The 25,736-nt window shown below is 40.5% G+C and overlaps 1 protein-coding gene across 8 annotated transcripts in view; it reads left to right on the forward strand.

The window, feature by feature from the left end:
* The window catches only part of FOXP1 (forkhead box P1), a 595,227-nt gene that overhangs the window by 359,257 nt on the left and 210,234 nt on the right, over window positions 1-25,736 (forward strand). For all 8 annotated transcript variants that reach the window (XM_082637134.1, XM_082637141.1, XM_082637140.1 and 5 more), the window contains one exon: window positions 6,039-6,223. In XM_082637134.1, coding sequence (XP_082493260.1) covers window positions 6,050-6,223 — 174 coding nt within the window. In that variant the 5' untranslated portion in view covers window positions 6,039-6,049. The remainder of the gene's footprint in view (window positions 1-6,038; window positions 6,224-25,736) is intronic.

Here is a 25,736-nt window from a genome sequence, read left to right on the forward strand (position 1 = left end):
CTCAGAGCTTCTGTTATCTCTTCAACATGCAGGCCATTTTCCTCCTGTCCTCACACATGGATGAACAATGAGAAAGAGGATTTTTCTTTTTTGGGTGGAGGAGGACCGTGTAATCACTCTAACCATTTTCCTAAAAAGTGATTTCACCATTAACTTTTCTTCTCCTCTCCCCATAGACGTAGAAATATATTTTACAAAACTATGTTTAGTTTAATTTTCACATCCTTTCATGAACAGACCAAGTTCTTTAAGGGCATTTATTCTGCTTCATATAAATAATTGATCAGCCAAGTTAATTTACTTCTGCCTGACTTGGTCAACCTTAATTAACTGCCCTGGAATCAAGACTGAACTTTTTGTTAGCTTAACATCTTTCACAAGCATGATAACAAGGGCTTTATTTTCCTTAAATTTTCAGCATCAACACTGTAACCAAGGAAATAATCATAATAAGAAAGCATTGCTTTCATTTACTATAAATATATTGGCCAGGATATTATGAATTTTCCAGAATACTTCCAGAGAGCAGCTCTGTTGGCAACGACAATAAATAAGCACGCTAAACTCAGTCCTTATCCTTCCGACAAGTCCCTCCAGCACAAAAATCGATCTTTTGAAATCAGTAGCTCTGTAATGTTTCCAAGCAAGACGAGAAGCAGGCCATTTTGGCTTCCTTAAGCTTTCCGACATCTGTGGGATTTGTAGCATCAGCTTTTGTGAGGTTGTGTTGAATGGATCATATGTGATTTAAACACGCCCCGCGCCTTCAGAGGAGCCATAGAGAAAGTCAGAGGAAGGTTGGGCTTTGTTTCTCCAGAAAGGACTTATGAGTGGGTATGGCATGGCCGTGCCCTCCAGGTGGCATGTCTTTCCTATTCAGGCACTTCGGATGGTTGTGCGCTATTTGTTGTTTTCAATTTGTCACGAGCAAAGCAGTTCATTGATTTTAGGGTGTCCCAGAGGAAAGCGGACATTATGCACACTGGGTGCCTGGGACAAGCACGGAAGAATAGAGGGTCCAGCATGCTAGGTTAGAAAACACATATGCCTCTCCCATGACTTGCTTTAGGTGATGCTAAAATTGTAAAACTCAATAGAAAGAGACAAATACAGTGGTTCGCTAAAGAATGCTGACACTTTCAGCTTTGTATTTTATATGCTTTTCTTTGTCTACCTGCCACCCTCATTGTTGTCTTTTTGGGTTTTGACTTTGTTTTCTTTCCGTCGATGTACTTTGCATCGCCACCTAGCACAGGACTTTGCAAATTGGAAATTCCCTCACCGTTTTTTGAACAGACAAGTTCACGTCTGCAATGGGGAGTGATTCTGGCGGCATCTCTTCCTTAACCTGCTGAGGTTTAGTTTTCTTATCTGTAAAATGGGAATAGCATTCCCCGCTTTTTCTCCCTCAGAGAATTCTTCTGCGTTTGAAAAATCCATAAGAGGGCTTTGTAGTTTGTGCAGCATGACACAGATATAAAGGCTTATTAAATGGCTTGGAACATTCCATAGAAAGAAAAACTGCCAGCCCCAGATATTGTTAGAAATGTTCTTAGACATCGACACTCCTCATTTTTCACATGTGCTTTTCAAAAAACCTGTTTTCTCCTGATTGGTGTGGGAGATTATGGGAAAATTTAAATCTTCCAACTGACATACTACTGTTAGCACTTGACTAATTAAGGACATCCTCGGACCAAAATAATCCTTTATGCAATTTTGGTCCCAAAGCCTGCACTCTCACAAACCTGGTTCGCAAGCCAAGCTGCTTGGCTTGATGCCTGCAAAACTTGTGCTGGAGGACTTGGCAGTCTTCTTTGGAACTGCATGGACCAAACCCTTCTCATCAAATTGTGCACTGGGGATAGTTCTTACCCCACCCACCATGATGGTGTCAAACTCCGGAAACAGGAGCGGGGACTCTTCGACCGACACCTGTCTTGGGGTCCTCATGGTCACGTGGTTTGAAAGCAGCATTTTACCTGTAGCTCTGCCCCCTGAGGACAGGCTGTTTGGCTAAATATGCCCCATTCTGAGGGCAGGTATAGAGTTTAGGTATAGACAATGTTTTTGTCTTTGTGGGGTGGGAAACCCCTGTAATGGATAGGCTTTCTGGAAGGTTAAAAACTTTTTTCTTCTTTCTTTAGTTATGCTTGTGATATATCCTAATAATTAAATGGGTTTCCTTGCTCACCACTAAGACAGCTGTTCTCTTCCTTAAATCCCTAAACACTGTCTTTTCCTTAGCTTCTATATACATGGGCAAGTTTGTGGCCGAGAAACTAAAATGTTGGGGGGAAAAGTACCTACGTTTGACAAATTTATTTATTTATTTATTTATTGGTGATAAACTAGGTACTTGCATTTTACCTGGTTCTTGCATACTGGAGAAAGTTTTAGTTGTTTTTTGGTAGATTCTTTACTCTGCAGACAGTAAGAATATGAACACAGTTTTCAAAGGACTCTAATCACTGAAATATCTGATCTAAAGAGACGAGAGTGAATCAGCTGTTGTGTCTGAGTTTGTTTCCCACCTGTTAACAAAAAATGCCATTCTTAATCCAGTTCAGTATTGGATTAACTTTAAAAAAAGATATGTCTTCTTGGTTTATGAAGTTTGTAGTTACATTGGATAACAGTATGCACTGAAAGGAAATAAAGACGGATAGGAATTTTTCTGCTTTAATTTTTCCATTTGTGTTTTTGTACGAGTTTATAGAAAAGAGACTTAAAACCAGTCCTAGCATTAAAAGGCAACCTCCTCTAAAGATGCCCAGAGTGTTTGAATTCCCCTGTTGTCACGTATTTCACGCGTGGGGGGAGAAATCTGCAACACTGGTGGTACATATGTCTTTCCGTGATTTGAATCAATTTGTTTAGAAGTTTTCTGCCCTTCTTTTTTTTTTTTTTTTTTTTCCTTTTTGCGGTATGCGGGCCTCTCACTGTTGTGGCCTCTCCCGTTGCGGAGCACAGGCTCCGGATGCGCAGGCCCAGCGGCCATGGCTCACGGGCCCAGCCGCTCCGCGGCATATGGGATCCTCCCAGACCAGGGCACGAACCCGTATCCCCTGCATCGGCAGGCGGACTCTCAACCACTGCGCCACCAGGGAGGCCCTGCCCTTCTTTTTTAAATGAGTTTTTATTAATATAAAAATCGTATCGTTGACTTACAATGTTGTGTTCGTTTCTGCTGTACAGCAAAGTGAATCAGTTCTACATATACATACATCCACTCTTTTTTACATTCTTTTTCCATGTAGGCCAACACAGAGCACTGAGTAGAGTTCCCTGTGCTCTACAGTAGGTCCTCATTAGTTATGTATTTTATATATAGTAGTGTGTGGTTGTCAATTCCAGTCTCCCAACCAATTTATCCCGCCCCTTTTTATCTAGGATTGGTGTCTCACCTTTTACTGAAGTCTTCATTATACGGGCATTTCTCAGCTTGGACGTATGAGCTACCATCTTCCTTGAGTGACTGTTGTTTTTTCTGGCCTCTCTACTTGAAGTGTGACCCTGGCATCTTCACTGTTTGCCTTCCCCCGCCTCACCTCAACTTTAAGAAAACACGTCAAACTGAATTTGTCCAAATCTTGGTTCCACCACTAGTAGCTATGGTATTTACTGGGCAAATTAAAATAAGTCTCACAGAGCCTTAGTTTTCTCATCTAGAAACTGGGGCTAGGAATTGTCCTGAGAACTAAATTGGAGAATACATATACATCACCTGCAGTCGGGACTAGCACAGCACTGGTGATCAGTAGGTGGTCAAAATTGATATGAGCAAATATTGCCTTTTGTCATAATCGGGCATCTTTACTGAGAGCTGAATTGCCTCCTTGGGATAATGGTTTTGTACCCAGAGAGCAACAAGGAGTGCGAAATGTATTTACACAAAGGCCATATTCTCTAGCGACTTGCCTTGGACTTAACAGTTGTCCCCCCTCATCCACAGCTTTGCTCTCTGAGGTTTGTTACCCTCAATCCAAAAATATTAAATGGAAAGTTCCAGAAATAAACAGTTCTTAAGTTTTAGATTCCACACCATTCTCAGCGTGATGAAGTCTCACCATCCTGCTCCAACCCACTGGGAGTCACCCCTCTGTCCAGTGTTTCCCACCCATTTGTCATTTAGTAGCCATCTCGGTTGTGTCTTAGTATCGCAGTGCTCGTGTTCACCTATTACACCTTAAGTAAAATAGTAACATCTATTTTACTTAATGATGGCCCCAAAGCATAAGACTAGTGATGCCGGCAATTTGGATGTGCCACGGAGAAGCCATAAAGTGCCTCCTTTAAGAGAGAAGGTGAGGGCTTCCCTGGTGGCGCAGTGGTTGAGAGTCCGCCTGCCAATGCAGGGGATGCGGGTTCATGCCCCGGTCCGGGAAGATCCCACATGCCGCGGAGCGGCTGGGCCCGTGAGCCATGGCCGCTGAGCCTGCGCGTCCGGAGCCTGTGCTCCACAACGGGAGAGGCCACAACAGGGAGAGACCCGCGTACCACAAAAAAAAAAAAAAAAAAAAAAAAAAAAAAAGAGAGAGAGAGAAGGTGAAAGTTCTCAACATAATAAGAAAAGAAAAAAAAATCACGTGGTGAAGTTGCTAAGATCTATGGAAAGAACGAACCAAGAAAAAAGAAATTCATGCTAGTTTTGCTCTCATACCTCGAGTGGCAAAAGTTATGGCCATAGTGCGTGATAAGTGCTTATTTAAGACGGAAAAGACATTAAATATGTCTAGCAAGATATGTTGAGAGAGAGAGACCACACTCACATAACTTACATTATAGTAATTGTTATAATTGTTCTCTTTTCTTGTTAGTTATTATCGTTATTCTCTTACCATGCCTAATTTAGAAATTAAACTTTGTCTTAGGTATGTATGTATAGGAAAAAACATAGTATATATAGGATTCAGTAGGCATCCACTAGGGATTTTGGAACGTATCCCCTGTGGATAAGGGGGGACTACTATATATATCTCCCTTTTTTTTAAATTTGATGTTTAGTACTTTCAGATTCAGAACTTTTCTTTGGTCTGCCTAGGCGACATTTTCTCCAAAACAAACATAAGAAGGCCCAGACCTTTCAGGCCTTAAACCAAGCTAGAGGTTAGGAATCCAGTATGAGAAACACCTAACTTTGAATGGGACTTCTCAGGAGAATTTTAACCATAAGGCAAAGATAAGAGTCTGAATTTGTTTAGCTTCTGAAAAGTGGGGAATTTTTTTTCCTCTCCCTCAAAGAGGCCTATCTTATTGGAAAGGCCACTTTTGAAGAGTTTCAATACCTGAATGAGTCCAAGGAGTGTGAATCTGTAAAATGCTTTTTGGGTTTTGAGTGTAAGGGTTTTCAGCACAAATTACCTCAGGGGGACCTATTGGTAATGTGCGTCATCTCCTGATAGACTGAATTTGGAGAATATTTCTCTAAGAGTGTAACACACCACACAGAGACTGCACATACTAAAATTTAATGTTACACTTAATATGCTGAACAGAATGACTTACCAGTTTTTGAGCAAAACATCCAGATGTAATCATGGAAATTCAACCATAAATTCTAGGTTCACCTGAAAATAATTGTTTTCTCCTAAGGGGAAAAAGATAACATATAGAGAACAATACTAGTTCTCAAAACTAGTTCTCAGAACAAAACCTGAATTTGTTTTTCTCAAGTTTTTTATTCGATTTTTATTTTATATTGGTCTATTGTTGATTTACAATGTTGTGTCAGTTTCAGGTGTACAGCAGCCAAGTGGTTCAGTTATCCATATACATACATCTGTTCTTTTTCAGATTCTTTTCCCGTCTAGGCTGTTAGAGAATACTGATAGAGTTCCCTGTGCTCTACAGTTCTGTATTCAAAAACTAGGCATTGGACCATTTTTTCTAAGGGGTAACGTGAGTGAAAGGAAATGACAACTGTTTACAGATTTTGGCAACATTGAAGGCAGGGCCCTTCTCCTCATGTACGGCAACTGTGCTAACAGCTGCTTTTTTCTTTCTCCCCGGCTCCCTCCTAAAAATCCTTCTACCAGGTTTTTGAGTCATGATGCAAGAATCTGGGACTGAGACGAAAAGTAATGGTTCAGCCATCCAGAATGGGTCAAGCGGCGGCAACCACTTATTAGAGTGCGGCGGCCTCCGGGAAGGGCGGCCCAACGGGGAGACGCCAGCCGTGGACGTGGGGGCGGCCGATCTGGCCCACGTGCAGCAGCAGCAGGTACTGAGCTCTGGAGCGGGGGCTGTGGAGGGCGGTGGGTGCCGATGCTACTGCTTACCCTGACGTTTGACCGCTGTGAAATGTCTGGTGCTCACCGGCTCTCTGACTGTAAGCACCGTCTTTGAAGCCACTAGCGCACCAGGGCCCCAGTGACTGGCTTTAAGAGACGGAACCGCCAAGGGCTTGAGAAGTAGAGTCTAGGAAGCCCCCTCTGTCTTGGGGAATGGTGGTTGAAAATGAGGTTGGGTGGACCTCTGGCCACTTCCTTTGAGCCTCTAACATGTCAGCCTAAAGTTTAACTACTTGCAATAAAACAAATCTTTGGAGAAATGGTTCCCAGTGCTTGAATCAAAAAATAAATACATAGACTTATTAAGCCTTATGATGAGAGAAACAAAATAAGGGATCAAGGATAAAAGAGAAATGAGGGCTATAAGAGAGAAAAGTAGGTGACTTAGGAGAATAGAAATAAATGGAAATACCCAAGCAGAATTGGGTAAATAACAAGACATCAATAACATAGGCATCGGTGTAAGAAACTGCTTGCTGCTACCTGGAGGAATTTAGGGAGATGGGCCACTTAACAAATGCTTCTTACATACATATGGCAGTTGGTATGTGACTAAATCCTGTTAATGTTTTAAATTCTCTCTTAGTGGTGGCTCCCCAAAATGCACGTAAGTTGCGATGTATTCATTCTGTTATATCCTTTGTAGGCATTTAAGTGGGTACCTGGGAGTGACTGGTAAAATGTTTCCAAATGTTAAAGGGTGTGACCCAGAAAATGGCATTGTGTGGCCAGTGTCGATGCAGATTCAAATAAGTAAATAGCATTTGCTTGAACATAAGTATTGTTTTCCCAGCCTCTCTTGTAATTAGGAAATATTGTTTGTTTTTGTTAATGCTAACAGATGATTTTTGTTGCATTTTAGTGTTTGATTCATTTATTCAGTACAAAGTAATGGTGCCATTTGGAAAAAGGTGTAAAAAGAATGGTGCATCTTTGGACTTTCTGAGTGAAACGGAAATTGCTGGGGGTTGAGGGAAGAGAAAGAAAAACACAAACCTTTTCTCAAACCATTTTCTTGGAATCTATATCAGAGAAGCCAAGGCAGTCCCTTCTTGTTTTAGGGATATAGCCTTTGACAGGCTCTAAAACATGTATTATTTTCTCCTTACTAAGAATTTTTTACAAATAAGGAACCATTAGATTGTTAGTCTATCAGAAGTTGGTGGAACCAGCATGGGACAATGGAATCTGTCGGGGAAAGATACAACAGAGAGAAAGAGAAGGAAACTAACAGACAAGCCTAAGGTCTTAATTCAGGGGACTTGAAGTGATTTGATCTCTCTTTTAGTGGCAGCTCAAATCCGATAGTGCCTGCTTCCTGGGCATCACATCAGCTGGGATTTATGATGTATGTTGCGTATAAATTTTGGGCACTTGCATTAGTGCAAATGGCCAAATTCCACCCAATGCGGTTATTAACAAAACCTATCAGTATATGGTAGAAAGGTATCCATGTGTTTGTGTATTTGTTCATTTGATATTCTCAGATGTTTATGGTTCTATTGAGAATAAATAGTTGGTAATTTGGTTTGCCATTTTCTGTGCCCTTACCATACAGAGGCCAAGGTCAACTGTTTCTTTTTTTTTTTTTTTGCGGTACACGGGCCTCTCACTGTTGTGGCCTCCTCCTCTCAACTGTTTCTTTATGGAGTGGTTGAAGTGGGGCTATTGACTGATGTGGTATGAACCCCGAGTAATTAGTATTTAGATTATGTTAATTGGATAAATGAAAATTAACTTCTTCTGATTTTTATTTGAAAAACTGAAAATCATCCACTATCTCAAAGTTGTAAGCCTGCCAAAAACTTTACTTTTATATCACCAACACACACAGACACACACACACACACACACACACAGCCCGACCCCACGAGCAGCAACCACAAGTTGACCTCACAGAAGAAACTTGAATACATGCATTTTAACAGCATCTTCTTTGAAAACCATCAGTAGCAAAATTGGTTATTCATGTCTTCCCTCTTTATCTGGACTGTGACCACTTTGGAAATTACGTTGTTATGGGTTATTGGTATAAAGGTCAATACCTTTTGATTGTACTTCGAAGTGCTTTTAATATTTTTATAACAATTTTATTTCTAATTGCCAAGGATATGTTTTGGGAAGGAAGAAAGCAGTTGGGTCTATCATTGTGGCTAAAACCCCACATATTGTGGTTGGCAGGCCTTTTTGGTCTTTTAAAATAAAATACTGACAGCTGTGTGACTTCCCTAAGTGTATGATGAGGCTCTTAACAGGTTGTTGGGGGGAAAGAAAATCTGTAGATGAAATAAGAAAAAAACCCCGACAGGATTGAAAAAAGTTTTACGGGACTCGCATCATCAGTTTTCTAACAGACTGAAAACTGCTACAATTAAACAGTTTGGAGAAATCCGAATGTCAGCGTGATGGACATGGGTTGTTTTCGTCATTTTTATTCTACAGGTTTTTACTTGAAGTGAGAATACCAGCAATGAGAAAATCACAGCCATGCTGAATTCATTACTGCGGTAGTCACACAAAACCACGGATAAAATTTCAATAACTGCAGGCCACAGTTGAGTAAACAGTTGCACTGAAATTTAATTCCTGTTGACTTTTCCCCCATTCCTCGCCAGGGGCACATTCTGACTCTGTAGTACAAAGACAACAGGGGTTACAGCTTTGATTAATGTAGGACAGTGGAAGAGAATTAGAACTGTAAAATATGTTAGAAGTCCATGGAACAAAAAGATCTGGCTTAAAAGGACTTGGTATAAAAATGAGTTAATTTTGCTGTGTATGAAACTGAATGTTCTAGGATTTTCCAGTTGCACCAGTACAATCATTGACGATATAGGGAGAATTTTTACCTAGTGCCAGGATTTAAAATACAGAAATGCAAGCCTCTCCGTGTTTGATCGATATTACCAAAGATAATTACGAATGAGAGCAAGTGCCCTTTCAGGATGGAGAGCTTTCACGACGATTTGCTGTGAAGTGAGTGACTTCTGTGCTGGGTTTGGTCTATAGGTTGGTTAAATTGGGTCCAAACAGACTTGTGTGTGTGTGTTTAATTATGTTGTTGACCACCTAGAAAAATGGGAGAAATCTGGCTTTTACATTTTCTCTTGAAAAATCAGCAGATCTGGTAACCGTGGCCAATATTCCTACAAGGGTAACGATTGCTGGGAGATGAATTGCTACTAAGTCAGGGAGCCTGTAGCCCGGCAGTCAGCCTGAGTTCCCACCCAGTACCTTTGCTGACTTGTACCCTCTAGGCAGTGGAGTTGGTGATTCTTTTCTGGAAGTTGCCATCATCACTCAGAAGCCACCGGCCAAGGAGAGGTGCTACCATTAGCTGGAGGAGCCCGCCCACACACTCGCAAACTGTCTTCCTTCCTCAGAACTAAATGTATTATCTCTGTAATGTTTCAACTCTACTTATATCTGGGGCATGAAACTCTTATAACAATAGTTTTCTAATAATATAATTTGATAATGCTTCCGAACATTTTCTTTTAGCCATTGAATAATTCTTTACCCAGTACCATCACTGCTTTTTATTTCCTATTATCCCTGTCCCATTTCTAGGTCTGTGAAAGTTCTGTATTGGATATGGACTACTCCATTATGAAACTCAGCAACAAATACTATTACCAATTACTAAAGTTTTTTTTTTTCTTTCTTTTGTAAAGAAAGGATTTTAAAATGTCCAGAGCAATTTCACAAACTGTGTGGATTAATGCATTTTAAAAGTCTTGAATTTTAGAAAGCAGGATTTTATTTCCATATTGCTGCAAATGAGAGCTTTTTCAGATAAGCATATTACATAGAGCATAATGTTTAGAAGTTTCTCCATATACAGCATATGCTGTCAGGTCAATTAACAGAATGCATACTAGAAAATGTTTATTCAATAAAAATGAATAGCTGTTAAATAAAACAGCTATTTCTTAACAACATTCCATTTAATGATGGGCTTTTTTTCTTTTCTTTTTTTTTTGGTACCACCTGGCACTTTTATTGTCTGCAGATCAGTGTAGGGAGAGCTTTGCTTGCTAGAGTGCTGAGGTGTGGCTGTCGTTTTATATGAGAAGGGCAGTTTAGAAGTAGTCTTGTGAGAAGAACATTTAAAAAAAAATAAACTAAATATGGAATTCAAAGATATATTATTTGGCGAGTGTGGACAAGTGATGTGTTTGCTTCATACTGCTTCTTTGACATTTGGTTTAAGGTGTTGGACCTTTTAGCCCAAAAGACGTACACGTTTCATGTTAATAATTTAAAAGAAAAAAAACAATCGATGACTATTAAGGAGGTAAAAGAAATAGAAAGGATAGGAAGCTTCTGCAAAATCATGAACGAGAAGGAGGAGGATCCACTGGGTTGAATTTTGCCAATGAGCCATTGAAGGAGGTAAAAGATGAGTCATTACACAGGACCAGAGACGCTCAGAAATTCTTCTCTTTGTTGTCAAAATGGCAGAATGAATCCCTTCCTTTAGTTTTTGTGACTGAAGTTACTAGTGGATATCGAACAGAACAGGGAGAATGTCCTACCAACATTTCAAATTTTAAGTGCCTCTGTAGAAAACAATGCCTGGAAGAAATAGCTGTCAGTGTGTGGATGGGCCGTAAGGTCGTATGATAGGGGCCCTCCCTTTGTTTCTCATTCTCCTCCCATCTTTCTGTGGGGGACCGTGTTAAATTCCAGTGGCCATCCTTTGCTTGTTTACCCTTCTACAGAGGGAAGCCCAGGTGATTAGGTATGTATCTGTAGGTGCAAAGATGAGGTATCAGTGGCCAGTTCAGCCTTACCATTCTCTTTTTCTTTGAAAAAGGTTGCTTATGAACTTTGTAGGGAATCCCCTCCAATTCCCATTGTAGCAGCCAGGGACTGTGTCTGAAAGGGAGGGTCTCTGGACGCCCCTGGAAGGGTAAAGATGTTCAGCATCTTTGTATCAAGAGGGAAGCTTTCAGAAGAAAGTACAGAAGAAGAAGAGATTATTCATCTTTATTAAGTGCCCCCATGGGGCTGGGGACTGTGATAGGGGCCAGCGCCTTCCTCCACTCATAGATGAAGACCAAGCTATAGTTTTCAATTATAAAATTAAAAAAATTTAAAGGAATTGCTCTGCTCAGATAGCCTCTTCTGGGATACAAGGTAGAGTTCAAATACTATAGACAATATTGATGGTCAAAAATATTTTGTAGGAATCAATGCCACCAAAATGTTAGCGAAAATCAAACAAATTGAAACGGAACAGACAGGAATTCAGATGATTCCTACAAATAAAGAAAAAGCAGCCACAACAATAACAGACTTGCACTTTTTCTCAATTCCTTTTGTGGCTGTTTCTGGAAAAGGCATCTTTCCCCCTGAATGCTAAATTTAGTTCTCTACTCTGTTGTTTAGGTCTGCCTTCCATCCATATATTGTTGTCAAAGATTTATGTAACTCGGGATGCGAGCCTTGTATGAAATTCTTTCAAGTTCTGATTTCTGAACAGTTGTGTGTCATTAATCTCTCCACTGAAAATTAAGATGGCCCAGAAAAAAAAGAGTCGTGTACATAAGAGAGTGTAGTACTAGAAACCCAGATGCTGCATTTCACTGTGAGTGAAGTGTACCTTCTTGACTTGAAGCAAAGGCATTGCTCCTTTGAGAAGGTAATTTTCAGCCCTGACCTGTGAGCTCATAATAATAGTAAAGAAAAAAATACTCCCTATCTCTTGTCTAATCAGAAATCTTTTTGAACTTTCAGGAGGGATGACTTTAATGGTAATTTGTTGACAGATTAGCTTCCGTGATTGCAGAGAGTTTGTTTTGCAAAACTGGCAGGCTCCTATCTGTTCTCTGAAGGCAAGCAACCCACTTTGCTGTTTTGCAAGTGCCTGTCTTTATTGACAACTAGTGCTGAAGAGGCAGAATTGGTATGTTTGTGTAATGTAAACCTATAGCTCGCCTGATGGAGTCTAGTGTCCTTTTAGGTAGTGCACAGATTGCTTGATAAAAAGGGTTACAAGGTGACTGCTTTTATGACAAAGTAGAGTAGCAATATAAATGCAAGTGGTGGATGAAGCAGGAGAAAAGGAAGTTTATATAGGGAACTGAACCCCGTATTAGAAAGTTTCTTTTCATCACTTGGTCTTTGAACTCACATCTATTGTAATCATGAAGTGTTACTTGTACCATTCCAGAGACCCTTTGCTAAATACTGTGTTTGATTTGGTTCGTGGAAATACAACTGTATTTTTTTTTCCCCCTCTCTCACACGAAAATGTGGTGAAGAGAGTTTCACGTGCTGGCCTGGCCTCAGCTTTGGTTCAAGGCGGCTGCTAAATGGACTGCAAAACATGTCTTAACTTTGTTTCTTAGCTTGCAGGTTCTTGAAATTCATTTATTCATTTGTTTGCCTATTTTCATTTCATCTCTATGGCGTCATGCCTATGTGTGACGAAATGTGGGGACCACGTTGCTATGTGAGGTGCTGGGAAAGTATGGGAGCATCACTTGGGGGTCTCTTTGGCTGGAGCCTGAAAAGTGAGCCTGGAGGGGTGGGAAGGTGGGTAGAAGCTGAACTGAGGTCAGTTTGCGGGAGGCTTGAGTTCCTAAGCCAGGGGGAGGTTTCCAAGCTGAAAAGAAAGACCATCCAAGAGGTGGTGGACTGAAGGTAAAAAAGAAGGTTGGACCCAGCCTGGCTTGGAAGGAAAGAGATCTGGAGAGATGAATCGTAGTGACGAGGCCATTGCACTTGGTCCTGGATTTAGCAGTGGGACACCAACCCAGGCCTTATGTCATTGAGGGCACCATGTTGTTGACCCTGCCTTGTTCCCTGCATTTCTCCTCCTGCCTTGGAAGCCCTTGGTCAGCTGTCAGCCCCATAAGCGCAGGCATAGGCCTTTCTCATCCCCTGATATTCATTCCTCAGCACAGAGCACAGTACCTGGCGGAGAGTGGTTCTTAGCCTCTGTGAATGAATGTGAATGAATGAAACAGAAAGAGAAGGGAAGGCCTGGGTCACGAGCAAGCGTTCAAGGGCATGTTGGCAAATCGACAGTGCCTTTTGGAATAGGAGATGTGAGGGCATCAAGAAGTGGGAGTTATGAGGGGTGATTCAAGATTTCCAATCTGAACGACAGGCAAAACAGTGCACCGTGAAACAAAGAGAGAAGGGCAACGGGAGGAGAAGCCAAGCTCTTTTCTACCTGTTACTAATCGGTTATTATGATATGATAAAGAAGGCACAAACATAATTTGTAAATAAAGGGTGGATTTATTTTGGAAAAGTCCCGCTTTTGTTTCAAGGCTGTTTAAAAAAGAGACACCCTCCTATGTCACTCAAACTCGCTACTTTGATTGTATGTGTTTATTCAGATTAAAATTATCGAATATTTTCCCTTTAGCCTCTGCCAGTTACTAATGAGTATATCTTCTAAAAGTCACATGGGAAGTGCTGATAAACTGCTTGTGTTCCTACTGATCAGGGAATGCGCTTATCTCTCTTTGAGAACAAAACTACCAAGTTAGATCTTTGATAAAGTGTCTCATATTGACACAGGTTTCTCAGATGAATTTGTTTTTTTGAGGTGAAGGGAGTGCCTGTTGTGTTTCCTTTGTTGGAAAAATACAACGTGTAATTATTAAACAGTTGGTGCTATTGGAAGACCTATTTAGGGGGTATAGATTCAACTGCTGAGGGAGAGCAAGGCTTGTTTGTGAGTTGAAGTTGAGCCCTGGGTAGAGGTGGGTGGAGGGAAGGAAGCTCTGTTCTCTTTAATCCTTCTCGAGAGAGTATTTTCCAGTATCTTCTATATAAACTGACAGCGCACATACTGACTTCGGAGGCGATAGGATTTTTTATTTTGTGAAGTTGGTAACCCTAAGGTTCTCCCTGAATTAACTCTGTATCCCCATTTTTAGACTGTGCCTTTGAGACTGTACCCAAAATAAAATGAACTTCCTGACGCAGATTCATCTTCCGCAGAGTTTCCTAAAGTAGACTGTTTATTACACCCTTTCTCATCCACGCAACCATAAGTAATTGTCAGAATCATGTCGCTTGTCAGGAGAGGCAAGTGTCAGCTGTTCTGAAATCGGCGTTTTTGTCACTGTACCTTCTCTCACCCCCAACACCCCTCTCTCCACATTGAAGGGAAGGTGACATGATGTCTTAGTCATTCAAATCCAATAACTTTTAATCTGAAGGTTAAGTAGTGAGATATAAACTAAGAGATGATAATATCAATTTTATGTTCACTGAAGGGCACAGTATACCTCTTTCTAGTGTGGAGGGAAAATTGTGCGTAAAATGTCTTTTGCTTCTCAACAGCAGAGCCAGGCCTCTCAGAGCCAAAGGAAGAAAGAGTTTTGGAAAAATTTAATAAAATAAGACGTAACATCCTAGAACAGGGCAAAAGTAGCCTTTTATTGTTGTAATGATTGTGTTATTTTTTCAAGGTTGCGTGGTAGGAAGTAGTTCCATCTTTATAGCCTCTTGTATTGACTCCTGTTATCCTCTCTATGAACTCAACACCCTTTTCAAGGTTAAAGACTGGGAGAGAATGACATAATGCTCATTCTTTCCTGACTATTTTTGGTCCTAATGTGTATGATAAATAATACTGTGATAATATTGCTTAACTTGCCTCATTTTTTTTCCCTCCTCGTGATGATATTTCCATTTCCACGCAATAGAAATTCAACATGCCAAGGTACTAAGTGAAAATGCCTTGGCAACATGCATTTTTATCATGATCTGCTGATTTATTTCGTTAGATTTACACTTGTCTTAAAAACACAAAGTTTGTGCCGTGTATTCTACGGATATGTTATGGACATTTATATACAGACTTACTGTACCATTAATATGCTGTAAGAGGGAAAGAAAGGCATCATGCATAAACTGGGTATGCGATATTCCCCATTATAATTGTCAAGATGATATCCTGTAATGTAGTGATTCACAATTATAATTGTCAAGATTGCGTTCTGGAATTATTTTAAACTTGTCTCAGCCATTCATTACCCATTACCTTTTTTGGGTAAGTTCTAGGTATAAAGCATTGTGTTGAACCTGCAGACCATACTGCGGGTCGGTGGACTAAGGCAGAGGCCAAATCTGGCCTGCCACCTATTCTTTGAAATAAAGATTCTGTTGGAATACAGCCATGCCCCTTTTTTCTGTGGTCTACAGCTGCTTTCTCTCTACCACAGCAGAGGGGAGTTGTTGCAACGGAGAATGTATGGCTCACAAAACCTAAAATACTTATTACCTGGTCCTTTATGGAAAAAGTTTGTTGACCCCCTGGATTAGTGAATGGCAGACGTGGCAAGATTTGGCTTCCAGAACCTTCTATTCTTACTGTCAAGTAACAAAACTGAAGGATCATTCCCTCCTTTTTTTCTAAAGTATCCATATATATGTATATATCTCATAGTTTAAGACTTCTTTTGCATTTTCTAAAATGGTAAATTAACGGGTAGTTGTCACATACCTGCAGGGTTGCTTTCTAATCCTTTAACTGTGTGCATCTTACAAATGAAAAGTTTTGGCACAGTTGGTGGTTAGAAGAATCATCAGCCAGCCTACTAAGAAAATGGAGGGTGGGACACTGAAGGAGTCACTTGAAGAGCAGACATCTTTGGCCGTGGTTCTCCTACCAAAGAAAATTCGCATTAGAAAGTAGCATATCTTACATTCGTAGTCTCTTGGTTGGCTAGAAGATGCAAAGAAATGTCCTCAATAACTCCCTGCATTCGTAAAGTTCATGAGCTAATTGGACTAGAACAAGACCTAAACATGTGCATTAAATACTAGTAACAATTTCAAAGCACATGAAGATAAGCTGTGGAAGAGATGCAACTGATTAATCGACAGATAACTTGATTTAAGCAATAAATCTTCAGTAACCCAGAGAGGAAGAGTTTATTTGTGTCTGTATTGGTGGAATTTTTGAAGATACTGATAAAACTGAGGAAACAGTAACTCAGTATGTGCACACCAGCTGATTTAGTTTAACCCTTTCAGTCAGGAGATGATGAATAGAAGGTTATATACTGAGCTATGTGGATTTGGCTTATGACTTAGATACTAAGTGGCCAAGAGGTGTATCTTTGCCATTTTGTCATTTTTAATTTGGTGAGAAGCAAGGGTGGTTTTCTATTGTGGAAGACCTGGAGGCATATGGTAAGTAGAGGTCATTTTATGCTGGATGCCAGCATCTGAGTTGATTGGTCTCCAGGAAATGGTCCGGGGCCTATCTGTTTACACAGACCATTGCCTGAGTTGAGTGTATGATTTCCAGAGATTAGATGAGAGCTGACAAGGCTGGTCATTTGGTTGGTGGTGTCCGTATTTCACATACTTTTATATTGAATTTTAGCTCATTCACCTCTATTCATCATATAGCTAGAACAACTGAAACCATAGTACCTTATTTTAAAATAGTTGTCAAATTTGAAGATCTTTACTCAATGCAGCTATTTTAATGAACTGACGGTCTTTCCTAGAAAATGCACTGGCGTGGTATTTTCTCCCTTCTGCCTTTCTTCTTTCCTTTCTTACCTTCTTGTTTGTTTCTATTTTTAAGTTTGTTATCAGGTGACTTATCATTCTGCAGGATCTCCCAATTAGTGAAAAATCTCTTTACTCTTCCAGGTAGGTGGGTTTCTCTGCCCTAGGTCATATCATTAATTCCATGATTCTTATATTGTTCACCTTTTTAAGGCCCCTCCTTTGTGAATCTGATGAAACCTGAGCACCTTTCACTCTGAAAAGTGTGTGTATACGTGTGTGTTTGTGTAATTTTGCAATTACAGTTTCATGTGCATCCCACCCCCAATTAAAACACTCTACAGCCCATACTGCATGTTAATTAGATTTGCTAGCTGGTTCAGTGTTTTGACAAATGTTTCCAAATTTTTCTATGTTTAATTAATGTTAAGTGTATTGGTAACCTATCTCTAATTTGGAAAAGGTTTCCTCTTTTGGCTCTAAATGCTTACCAATGTGTCCCTGGGATTAGTTCTTGGATATCTTAAATGTAGCACTATAAATGCCAGCTCTGAAGGAAACTTTGGAAAATAAGGTCATATAAAGCACTCTGCACAGGTCCTGAGAGTCATTTTATGTTTATTCATAGGCATTCACCAGGTTTACATCCTCTTGAACTTTTCTAACTGAAGAACACTATATACTAGTTGGAAGATCTTTGACCACATTAGCAAAGATTACAGTAAATGATGCATACAGCCCTGGCACCCCCTTATGTGGCTTATATAAACTTGTGTAGCCCATTCTGGGGACAGTTTAGTGTTGTGTAGCAGGAGGCTTAGAACAGTCACACCCTTTGATTCAGGGTAACGCTTTTACTGAGCAATTGTATAGCATTCAGCAGCAGTTCTCAAACTTTTTATAGGTATGGCAATCATTTAGAGGACGACGTCTTAAAGCAGATTGCAGGACCCACCCTCAGAGTACTTTATTCTGTAGATCTGGGATGGGGCCCAAGAATTTGCATTTCTGGTGCTTCTAACCCATTCTCTGCTGCTGGCTAGGGCACACTTGATAACCACTGGAAAAGGCAGAGCATCTAAAGGCATAAATGATGGAGCCAGCTTGTTTGGCCTCAGTCATGACTCTGCACTGCCACTTACTAGTTTGGTGATTGCACAAGTCAGTTAATTTCTCTGCGCCTCAGTTTACACATCCGTCACATGGGGATGATATCAGCGTTTAATATTCTGAGTATATGGGTCTGTAAGTGTTAGCTGCTGGTATTCTTATCTTTAGCATCATCATCATCATTAGGAATTTAACCTACAGAAATAATGTGACACTATATAATGTGACACTAAATAATGTGACAGAAATAATGTGAAGCAAACGGAAGGATTTATACCTGAAGATGTTCATTATGGTAGTATTTATGATATGGTAGTATTTATGATACGAAAAATAAAAAATACCCTAAATCACTGACATTAGAAGAAAGGTTAAATAAATGGTTATACATAAGTTAGAAGTAATAAGTACCCATTAAGACTCACACACTTATAGAATATTTAATAACTTTATCAATTATAAATGTTTTTAACTTAAAACATTATAGTACAGTAATTGGTGGGAGAAAAAAACCTGAAAAAGCCCATTAAAAAAGTTACCAGTAGTTTTTGTATGTTTATGGGATTGTACTTTTTTTTTTTTAACATCTTTATTGGAGTATAATTGCTTTACAATGGTGTGTTAGTTTCTGATTTATAACAAAGTGAATCAGTTATACATATACATATGTCCCCATATCTCTTCCCTCTTGCGTCTCCCTCCCTCCCACCCTCCCTATCCCACCCCTCTAGGTGGTCACAAAGCACCGAGCTGATCTCCCTGTGCTATGCGGCTGCTTCCCACTAGCTATCTGTTTTACGTTTGGTAGTGTATACATGTCCATGCCACTCTCTCACTGCGTCCCAGCTTACCCTTCCCACTCCCTGTGTCCTCAAGTTATGGGATTGTACTTTATTTTGTATACTTTTCATTTTTCTGTATATTCGAAAATTTCTGCAGTGATATTTATTGCTTTTATAATTTAAAAGTTATTATGTAATGCACATTCACACTGAAAACTTTTGTGAGTGTATAGAAATGGCAGAGAATACCTGTCCCTTGAGCAAGATTTATATGTATTTTATGCAATATATTTATATAGTATTTTATATAAATATAATACAAATTTAATATAAATTTATAAAATAATATAAATAAAATATATAAGTATATCTTTTACATATTTATATTTTAAAAAATTTTTGTACAGAATTCAAGGGATAAATTTTTGTAGTTACAAGATTTTCTCCCATGACACGTTTGTGTTTTCACTGACACGTCTTCTCCCTAGTGCTGTCTCTCCACCAACTTCTAGTGCTTCCACCAACAAATTTGACAGCCACTAGCCATCCTTGTATACCACCATCAGTGTGTGACAAAAGTCAATCTGTTGTCAATTGAAAGACTATAGATGAAAAAAAAATGCACTTAGGTTTCTCCACTGCTCCCCTATTCAAAGTTCCTTCCTTGTTTGTTTGGACTTTGTCCCGTATTGTAGTGACAGTCATATACAAATATACCTAGTTGCTTACTCAATGTGTGCTGTTTCCACTTGAGATTTATTTCACTGCCCTAGGGAACTAGAAAAGGTAGGAGGAACATTTCATTTGAGACATTTTGGAATGCTACTGACAATGGTTTAAAACTCAACTCCAGCACTTACTGAATGCGGGAAGTTGAGCGAGTTATGCCAATCTCTCTGAGCCTCACTTTTCTCATCTGTAAAATGGGGCAATAGAAATAACTTGTAGAGAGGGTTTATGTGACGAATACACTGAAAAATAATATACATAAAGGCCCTAGCACGGTAGTTAGCCCTTTAAAATGTGCTCACAACACCATTATTGTCCTTGTTCAGTGCCTTTTGAGGACACGATAAAGGCTTGGCTGACATCTTAGGGACCCAAAGATAGAGGTCGGGGAGATCCAAGTTGCTTCTCCAGACTGTTCCCATTCTTTTTTTTTTTTAATATTTATTTATGTATTTTTATTTATTTATTTATGGCTGTGTTGGGTCTTCGTTTCTATGCAAGGGCTTTCTCTAGTTGCGGCAAGCGGGGGTCACTCTTCATCGCGGTGCGTGGGCCTCTCACTATCGTGGCCTCTCTTGTTGCGGAGCACAGGCTCCAGACACGCAGGCTCAGTAGTTGTGGCTTACGGGCCTAGTTGCTCCGCAGCATCTGGGATCTTCCCAGACCAGGGCTCGACCCATGTCCCCTGCATTGGCAGGCAGATTCTCAACCACTGCGCCACCAGGAAAGTCCCCAGACTGTTCCATTCTTTAAGCTACTCCAGCCACTTCATATTCAAATCCAATCACCTTAGAACACTGTAGACATTCAAGCTGGAGACCTCCAAGGTAACCCTCCTCCATGAATAGGGGAATTCTTGTGTCTTCCCTCACTGAGACAATTAATTGGAATAAGCACACAGGCTTGTTCGACAACCAAAACTCTTCATTTAGAAACCGACAACTACATGAAGACTGCAGAGAATCAGTTCTTGTAGGCAGTTAGTGCCCCAATTTACCGTTCTAGAAAAGAAAACTCACATCCTAATAAATACAGAATTTCTCCTCCATACCTGCTAGCAACATTACTGAAGGGGCCCCTCACACAAATGTTTTAAATTTACAGGCAGAGTTAAGGGGACACAGTTTGCCTCCAGAATCTGAATTGAATCAGCGTTTTATTTCAGATAAAATCTTTGGGGCTCATAACTTAAAAAACACAACTTTTACTGGCATTACGCAATTTGCCACGGGTCATTTAGCAAAATGTTTGTATATGTAAGCCCAGGTTCTTCTTTTAAGAAAAAGGAGGAGGGGGAGGGCGGGGATTGGATTTTGCTAAAATCCAGGTGGTGTTTCAGTTTATATTTACTTTTAATTGGAAATCAAATACAGGCAAGGGAGAAGAAAAATCTACCATGTTTTCTTTACTAAGAGTATCCATTGGGGAGGGGAAGGACGCTGCCAGCCAAATTTTAAGAAGCAGCTTTTTTATTGGCATGTCTATTTTTTTTTTTTTCTGGCTAAATTCTTGTGCCTGCCTTTTCTTTTTTAACATCTAAGTTTTTACACATGGCAACGATTTTTTATGTCTCAATGCTCCATGCTGCCCTCCCTGTGTAATTTCCATGGGATTAGTACCTAGAACCAGGACAGCAAATAATTACACGCTACACATAACCAATAGCTTCCCTAGGCTGTTGTCTGGCAAGTCCCCTGTTTAGGTTCCAGTCTGAGATAGTATTTGATTCTTGTGGCCTGACTTGATTTGTGGAAGGCTGGGAAGTTTCTGAAGAATTAGAAACAGGGAAAAAAAAAAGTGATTAAAAAAAGTTTTAAAGCTAGAATTTTAGAAGGTCCTCCAGTGTGTGGATATAACTAGCCATTGGTGCATTTTGGGAAACTACTATAAAATATTGGCAAAGAGACTGTGGCACAATTAGAAGATGGCCACGGAATGTGCTGGAAGAGGTACCTAGACAGGCACTTAATGCCACTAGTGCCTGCAAAATACCCCCATGTGCCAAAGCCAAGAGTGAAATCCTCAGTGCTAGCTCTGTGTGAGGCTTGGGTGTCATTCAGATGTTTTCCATTGAAAACTGAATACCAAATAATTTTGCATTTTCTACTGCACAATTACTTTACATGTTCATTGGAGAAAAATTAGAAGATGTAGCTAAGAAAGCTGAGACAAAAGAAATCATATCTCCTGCAATGTCATTTTACAGAGATAACAACTGTTGACATTTTGGTAGATACTCTGTAGCTTTTTTTTTTTTTTAATCATGCCTTTACATTTTTACATATTCGTTTCCCATTCCCACCATAGAACTATATAGATAAAAAAAAAAAAACATCTAGCAATAATTTGTTTACCAGTGGGAATGGTTAGGGTTAATTCTCTTACATGGTAGTTTACTTTTTCATCTCAATTTTAGTATTTTTGTATTTATAGCTGTCGGGGAAAATGTGTGTTCTTAGTTTCAGATTTCATAGTTTAAGGGCTAACTAATGCTAGCTGGTTTCCCAACTCTACCCCCCCTCACCTTTTCCCAGCTTTGTCAAGTAATTCCGTATTTAGGCACATTACTTACAAATTATTTTGAAGAGGGAACACTCAACACAGGATGATGGTAGGTAATCTACCCGTTTTCAGTAAATGAGTGCGTTTCTTTATTTGATCCAAAATCTTAAACATTCCTATTGTCACAGATTTTTATACGTTTGAAATGACTAACATCACCAATAGTAATGGTATTAGAAGTAGTAGTATTATCAACAGCAAATTTGTTGAAAGTGCCTTTCTTCCAGACTTGGGCTTGGTACTCCCACATATATTAGTACAGTTTGTTCTCACGTGCACCCTGTGAACTAAGTACTCTTAAAATTCCTATTCATCACAGAAAGATACATAATTAGCCGCCCAGGTTCACACTGCTTATAACTGGACCAGCCCAGCTTCTAACCCACATCTGCCTGAGCCCACAGCCTGAACCCTTCATCCCAGCCCGCGGTCTCCTCTGGTTGTGTTTATTGTGGTGACGATCAGGCCAGGCTGCAAGGATTTCTCCCACTTTCCTTGGCCTTCTTCCCATTGTGAGCACCCTAAAAGGTTGTCTCATTCAGAACTCTTTCGCTTCATCCCATCTTTTCTTGCTAAGTCCTGTAGGAAAATGCCAGATATTCCCATAGACAGAAGCTTTTCCATTTCCTCCCTTTCTTATTTTTATGTTGAGCCCCTATTTTTAGCAAACATGCCCACTTTTAAGCATCTGCACCTTGCAGCTTGGGTTTGTTTCTTTCCATTTCCAAGGGAGAGTCCTGCTTCACACCTGTTGCTGCATCCTTATAATGAACACCCAAGCCTGGTACAGCCAGGCAGAAATGAGCGTGATTCTTTCTGTTTCCCAAACACTTCAATTGGGAGGCCTTTGTTTTCCTCCAGAAACGACAGAAATTCGGCAGCGTTGGTGGTGACGTTTACAGCATGCTGCAGGAAATAAAGCTCAAGCGTGAGGTTTCTGAAAGATCGGGACCATACCTCCAACATGGAAACTTGTCGGATGGCTGTCTCTTTAGCTGGTCCGGGGGATGGAAGTGTTGGCTTTTAAGCAATGGGAAATCTGGCTGGATTAATAAGTCTGCACGTAATAAGCTCTAAGCTGCTGTGGTTGCAATAGCTATTTTGTAGACAACTTAAAAGCAACCATTTGGGGTTGGACAAGTTTCCCTTTCTTGCTCTTGTGTTTGGGTCCATGGAAACAGAAGACTTAAAACTGCAGACTTTCTCCAGGTGCCCCAAACAGCTGTCACCGACTGACAGGGCTGGGGAAATACCTTCTGTATTTTCTTAGTATTATGTAACAGGCTCAAACCCTTTCCCCAAGCAACAAAAAATGGATTTGAATAAAAATATTTCTGGTACCCTGTGTTTCTGGGGAAAATTGCTCATGCAGCTTCACTGATGATTGCGTTAGTCCTTTGGAAGTCACCACAGTCATTTTTGTCGTCTTCATATCTGGGAGAGTGGATTATTTTGCTTTAAGAGTGACTAGCCCTGTGGACACAATGTCCTTTGCTCCCCAAGCAGTATTTTGTGTTAATGTTTCTGTGGCCCATGCTTTGCCCGTATCCAACACCGCTCTAGTCAACAAAAAAAATGGCTTGGCATGATAAATAAAAGATAGCACTCACGAATGGTGTCTGCTGGGGCTTACGGTGGGCGTTTTAAAGATTCATAAACTACAAGTCAAACTATGTACATTTCCCTGGCAGCCTAGCATGTGTTTGTTTCCTGTTTGGGAAATCATCTTCACTTTCAAGGCATATTTCTCAAAGTCAGCTGATGGCGCCCAGTCCTTTGCTTTAACCATTCGTGAAGCTCACGTGATAGTTGGTCAGTGTTCTGGCTCAACACAAACGCCCAAACACCAGGCTGCAGCAGATCTTTTTAAGTCTATCTTTATCTCTCTCTCACCTTAAAAACAAACCGGCAGGTCTGCTTTTGGCAAGAACTGTGGAGTAGGCTGGAAAGCGTTTTTCTTCGAAGAAAAGTCGGAATTTGAAAATCTCCCACTTTTGCATTGCCGTTTGAGAGGCAGGGAACCTCAGTTCCTCGAAGGTGTCACCATGGCCACATCTGTGTTGTCATCGCCAAAAAAGAGACGTGCTTGGTGGGCTAGAGAAGAAAGCCAAGCTGTTTCAGTTCCAAGTACCAGGAGCTGAAAAAAATGCACATGTCTGGGTGGCTCGCATGTTGGCACCTCATGCTGCTTTGAAAGTCCAGAGTAGGTCCCAGTCTGCCCACTCTCCTTACAGGCTCAGCGTTCTTCTCCAGAAGCTTTCACAGAACTTTGATCTCTCCTAACAATTCTTTATTACGTGTGAGTAGGTCACTCCTTCTACCCCTAGCTACAGATGCCAAGGTCTTTTAGAATCTGCCCCTCCTGGGACTCCCCTGGTGGCGCAGTGGTTAAGAATCCGCCTGCCAATGCAGGGGACACGGGTTCGGTCCCTGGTCTGGGAAGATGCCACATGCCACGGAGCAACTAAGCCCGTGTGCCACAGCTACTGAGCCAGCACTCTAGAGCCCATGAACCACAACTACTGAGCCCGCGTGCCACAACTACTGAAGCCCGCGCATCTGGAGCCTGTGCTCCACAACAAGAAAAGCCACCGCAATGAGAAGCCCGCGCACCCCAACGAAGAGTATCCCCCGCTCGCCGCAACTAGAGAAAGTCCACGTGCAGCAACGAAGACCTAACATAGCCAAAAATAAATAACTAAACTGAACTAAAAAAAAAAACTGTCCCTCCCATAGGAATGATATAAGAACTTCATTTCGTCCCTTGCACACACATTTATCTGTTCCCGCTTGATTGTACGTATTATCTCCTGTATCCTCAATTCTCCTTCCCCTCCTCCACTCCTGCCCCCCAATATATAGATGCATGCGATCGCATCTCTTCTTTTTCTTTCTCTGTAGGGTTATAGAATGTTTTAAATTCCTTAGATGATCCAGCCTCACATTTTATGGATAAAGAAACTAAGCTCAGACAAAATGAAGGCTTTGTCCTTTGATTAACTTTTGCATGGATGCCCCTGATGTGTTTGGAAACAGTCTTCTGGGGTAGGATGTGGGCCCTTCTACGATCTGTCAGGATGGATAAAATCAAAAAGTTCATTCCTGTGGTTACCAACACCATTAAGAACTAAGTTCGATATATAGGGTATATCTCTGTGACTGTGTGTATGTGTGTACATGTACATCTCTTTTAAAATTTTTGTTATCGATTATTGGGAAATGGGTATTTTTCTTCACTGTAATACTTCCAGAGCAGGGATCAGCAAATTTTTAAATTTACTTTAAATTGTGAACCTTTTTAGGCTCTGTGGACCCTTCTGTCTCTGTCACAAATGCTCTGTGTAAAAGCAGCCATAGATAGTACATAAATGGACATCACTGTGTTCCAATAAAACTTTATTTACAGAAACACACAGCAGGCTGGATTTGGCCCCTGGGGCAGTAGTTTGCTGACCCCTCCCCTAAAAGATTCATAGATAGTGGCTCAAGGAAATTGTTTCAGGGTAGCAGGTGGTGAAGTTCCTCTGCTAGTCACACCATGCCTCAAGATTGATGACTTTTCATTTTTTTACTTTCTTCTTTAAAAATAAAAACAAAACTTCCCAGCTCCATCCTTCCCACCACAGTTTGTTTCCCAATGCACATTCCTTAAAGCCTCATTCACTGTGGTTATCCTGGTTACTGCAAGCCCACATTTTCTTGAAGGCTATTGGGAAAGAAATTAAGACTTCCCAGAATATGCCAGCAATCCCTTGTAAGATGACTT

Source organism: Mesoplodon mirus (genome assembly GCF_964341445.2).
Source record: "Mesoplodon mirus genome assembly, chromosome: 12".
NCBI lineage: Eukaryota > Metazoa > Chordata > Mammalia > Artiodactyla > Ziphiidae > Mesoplodon > Mesoplodon mirus.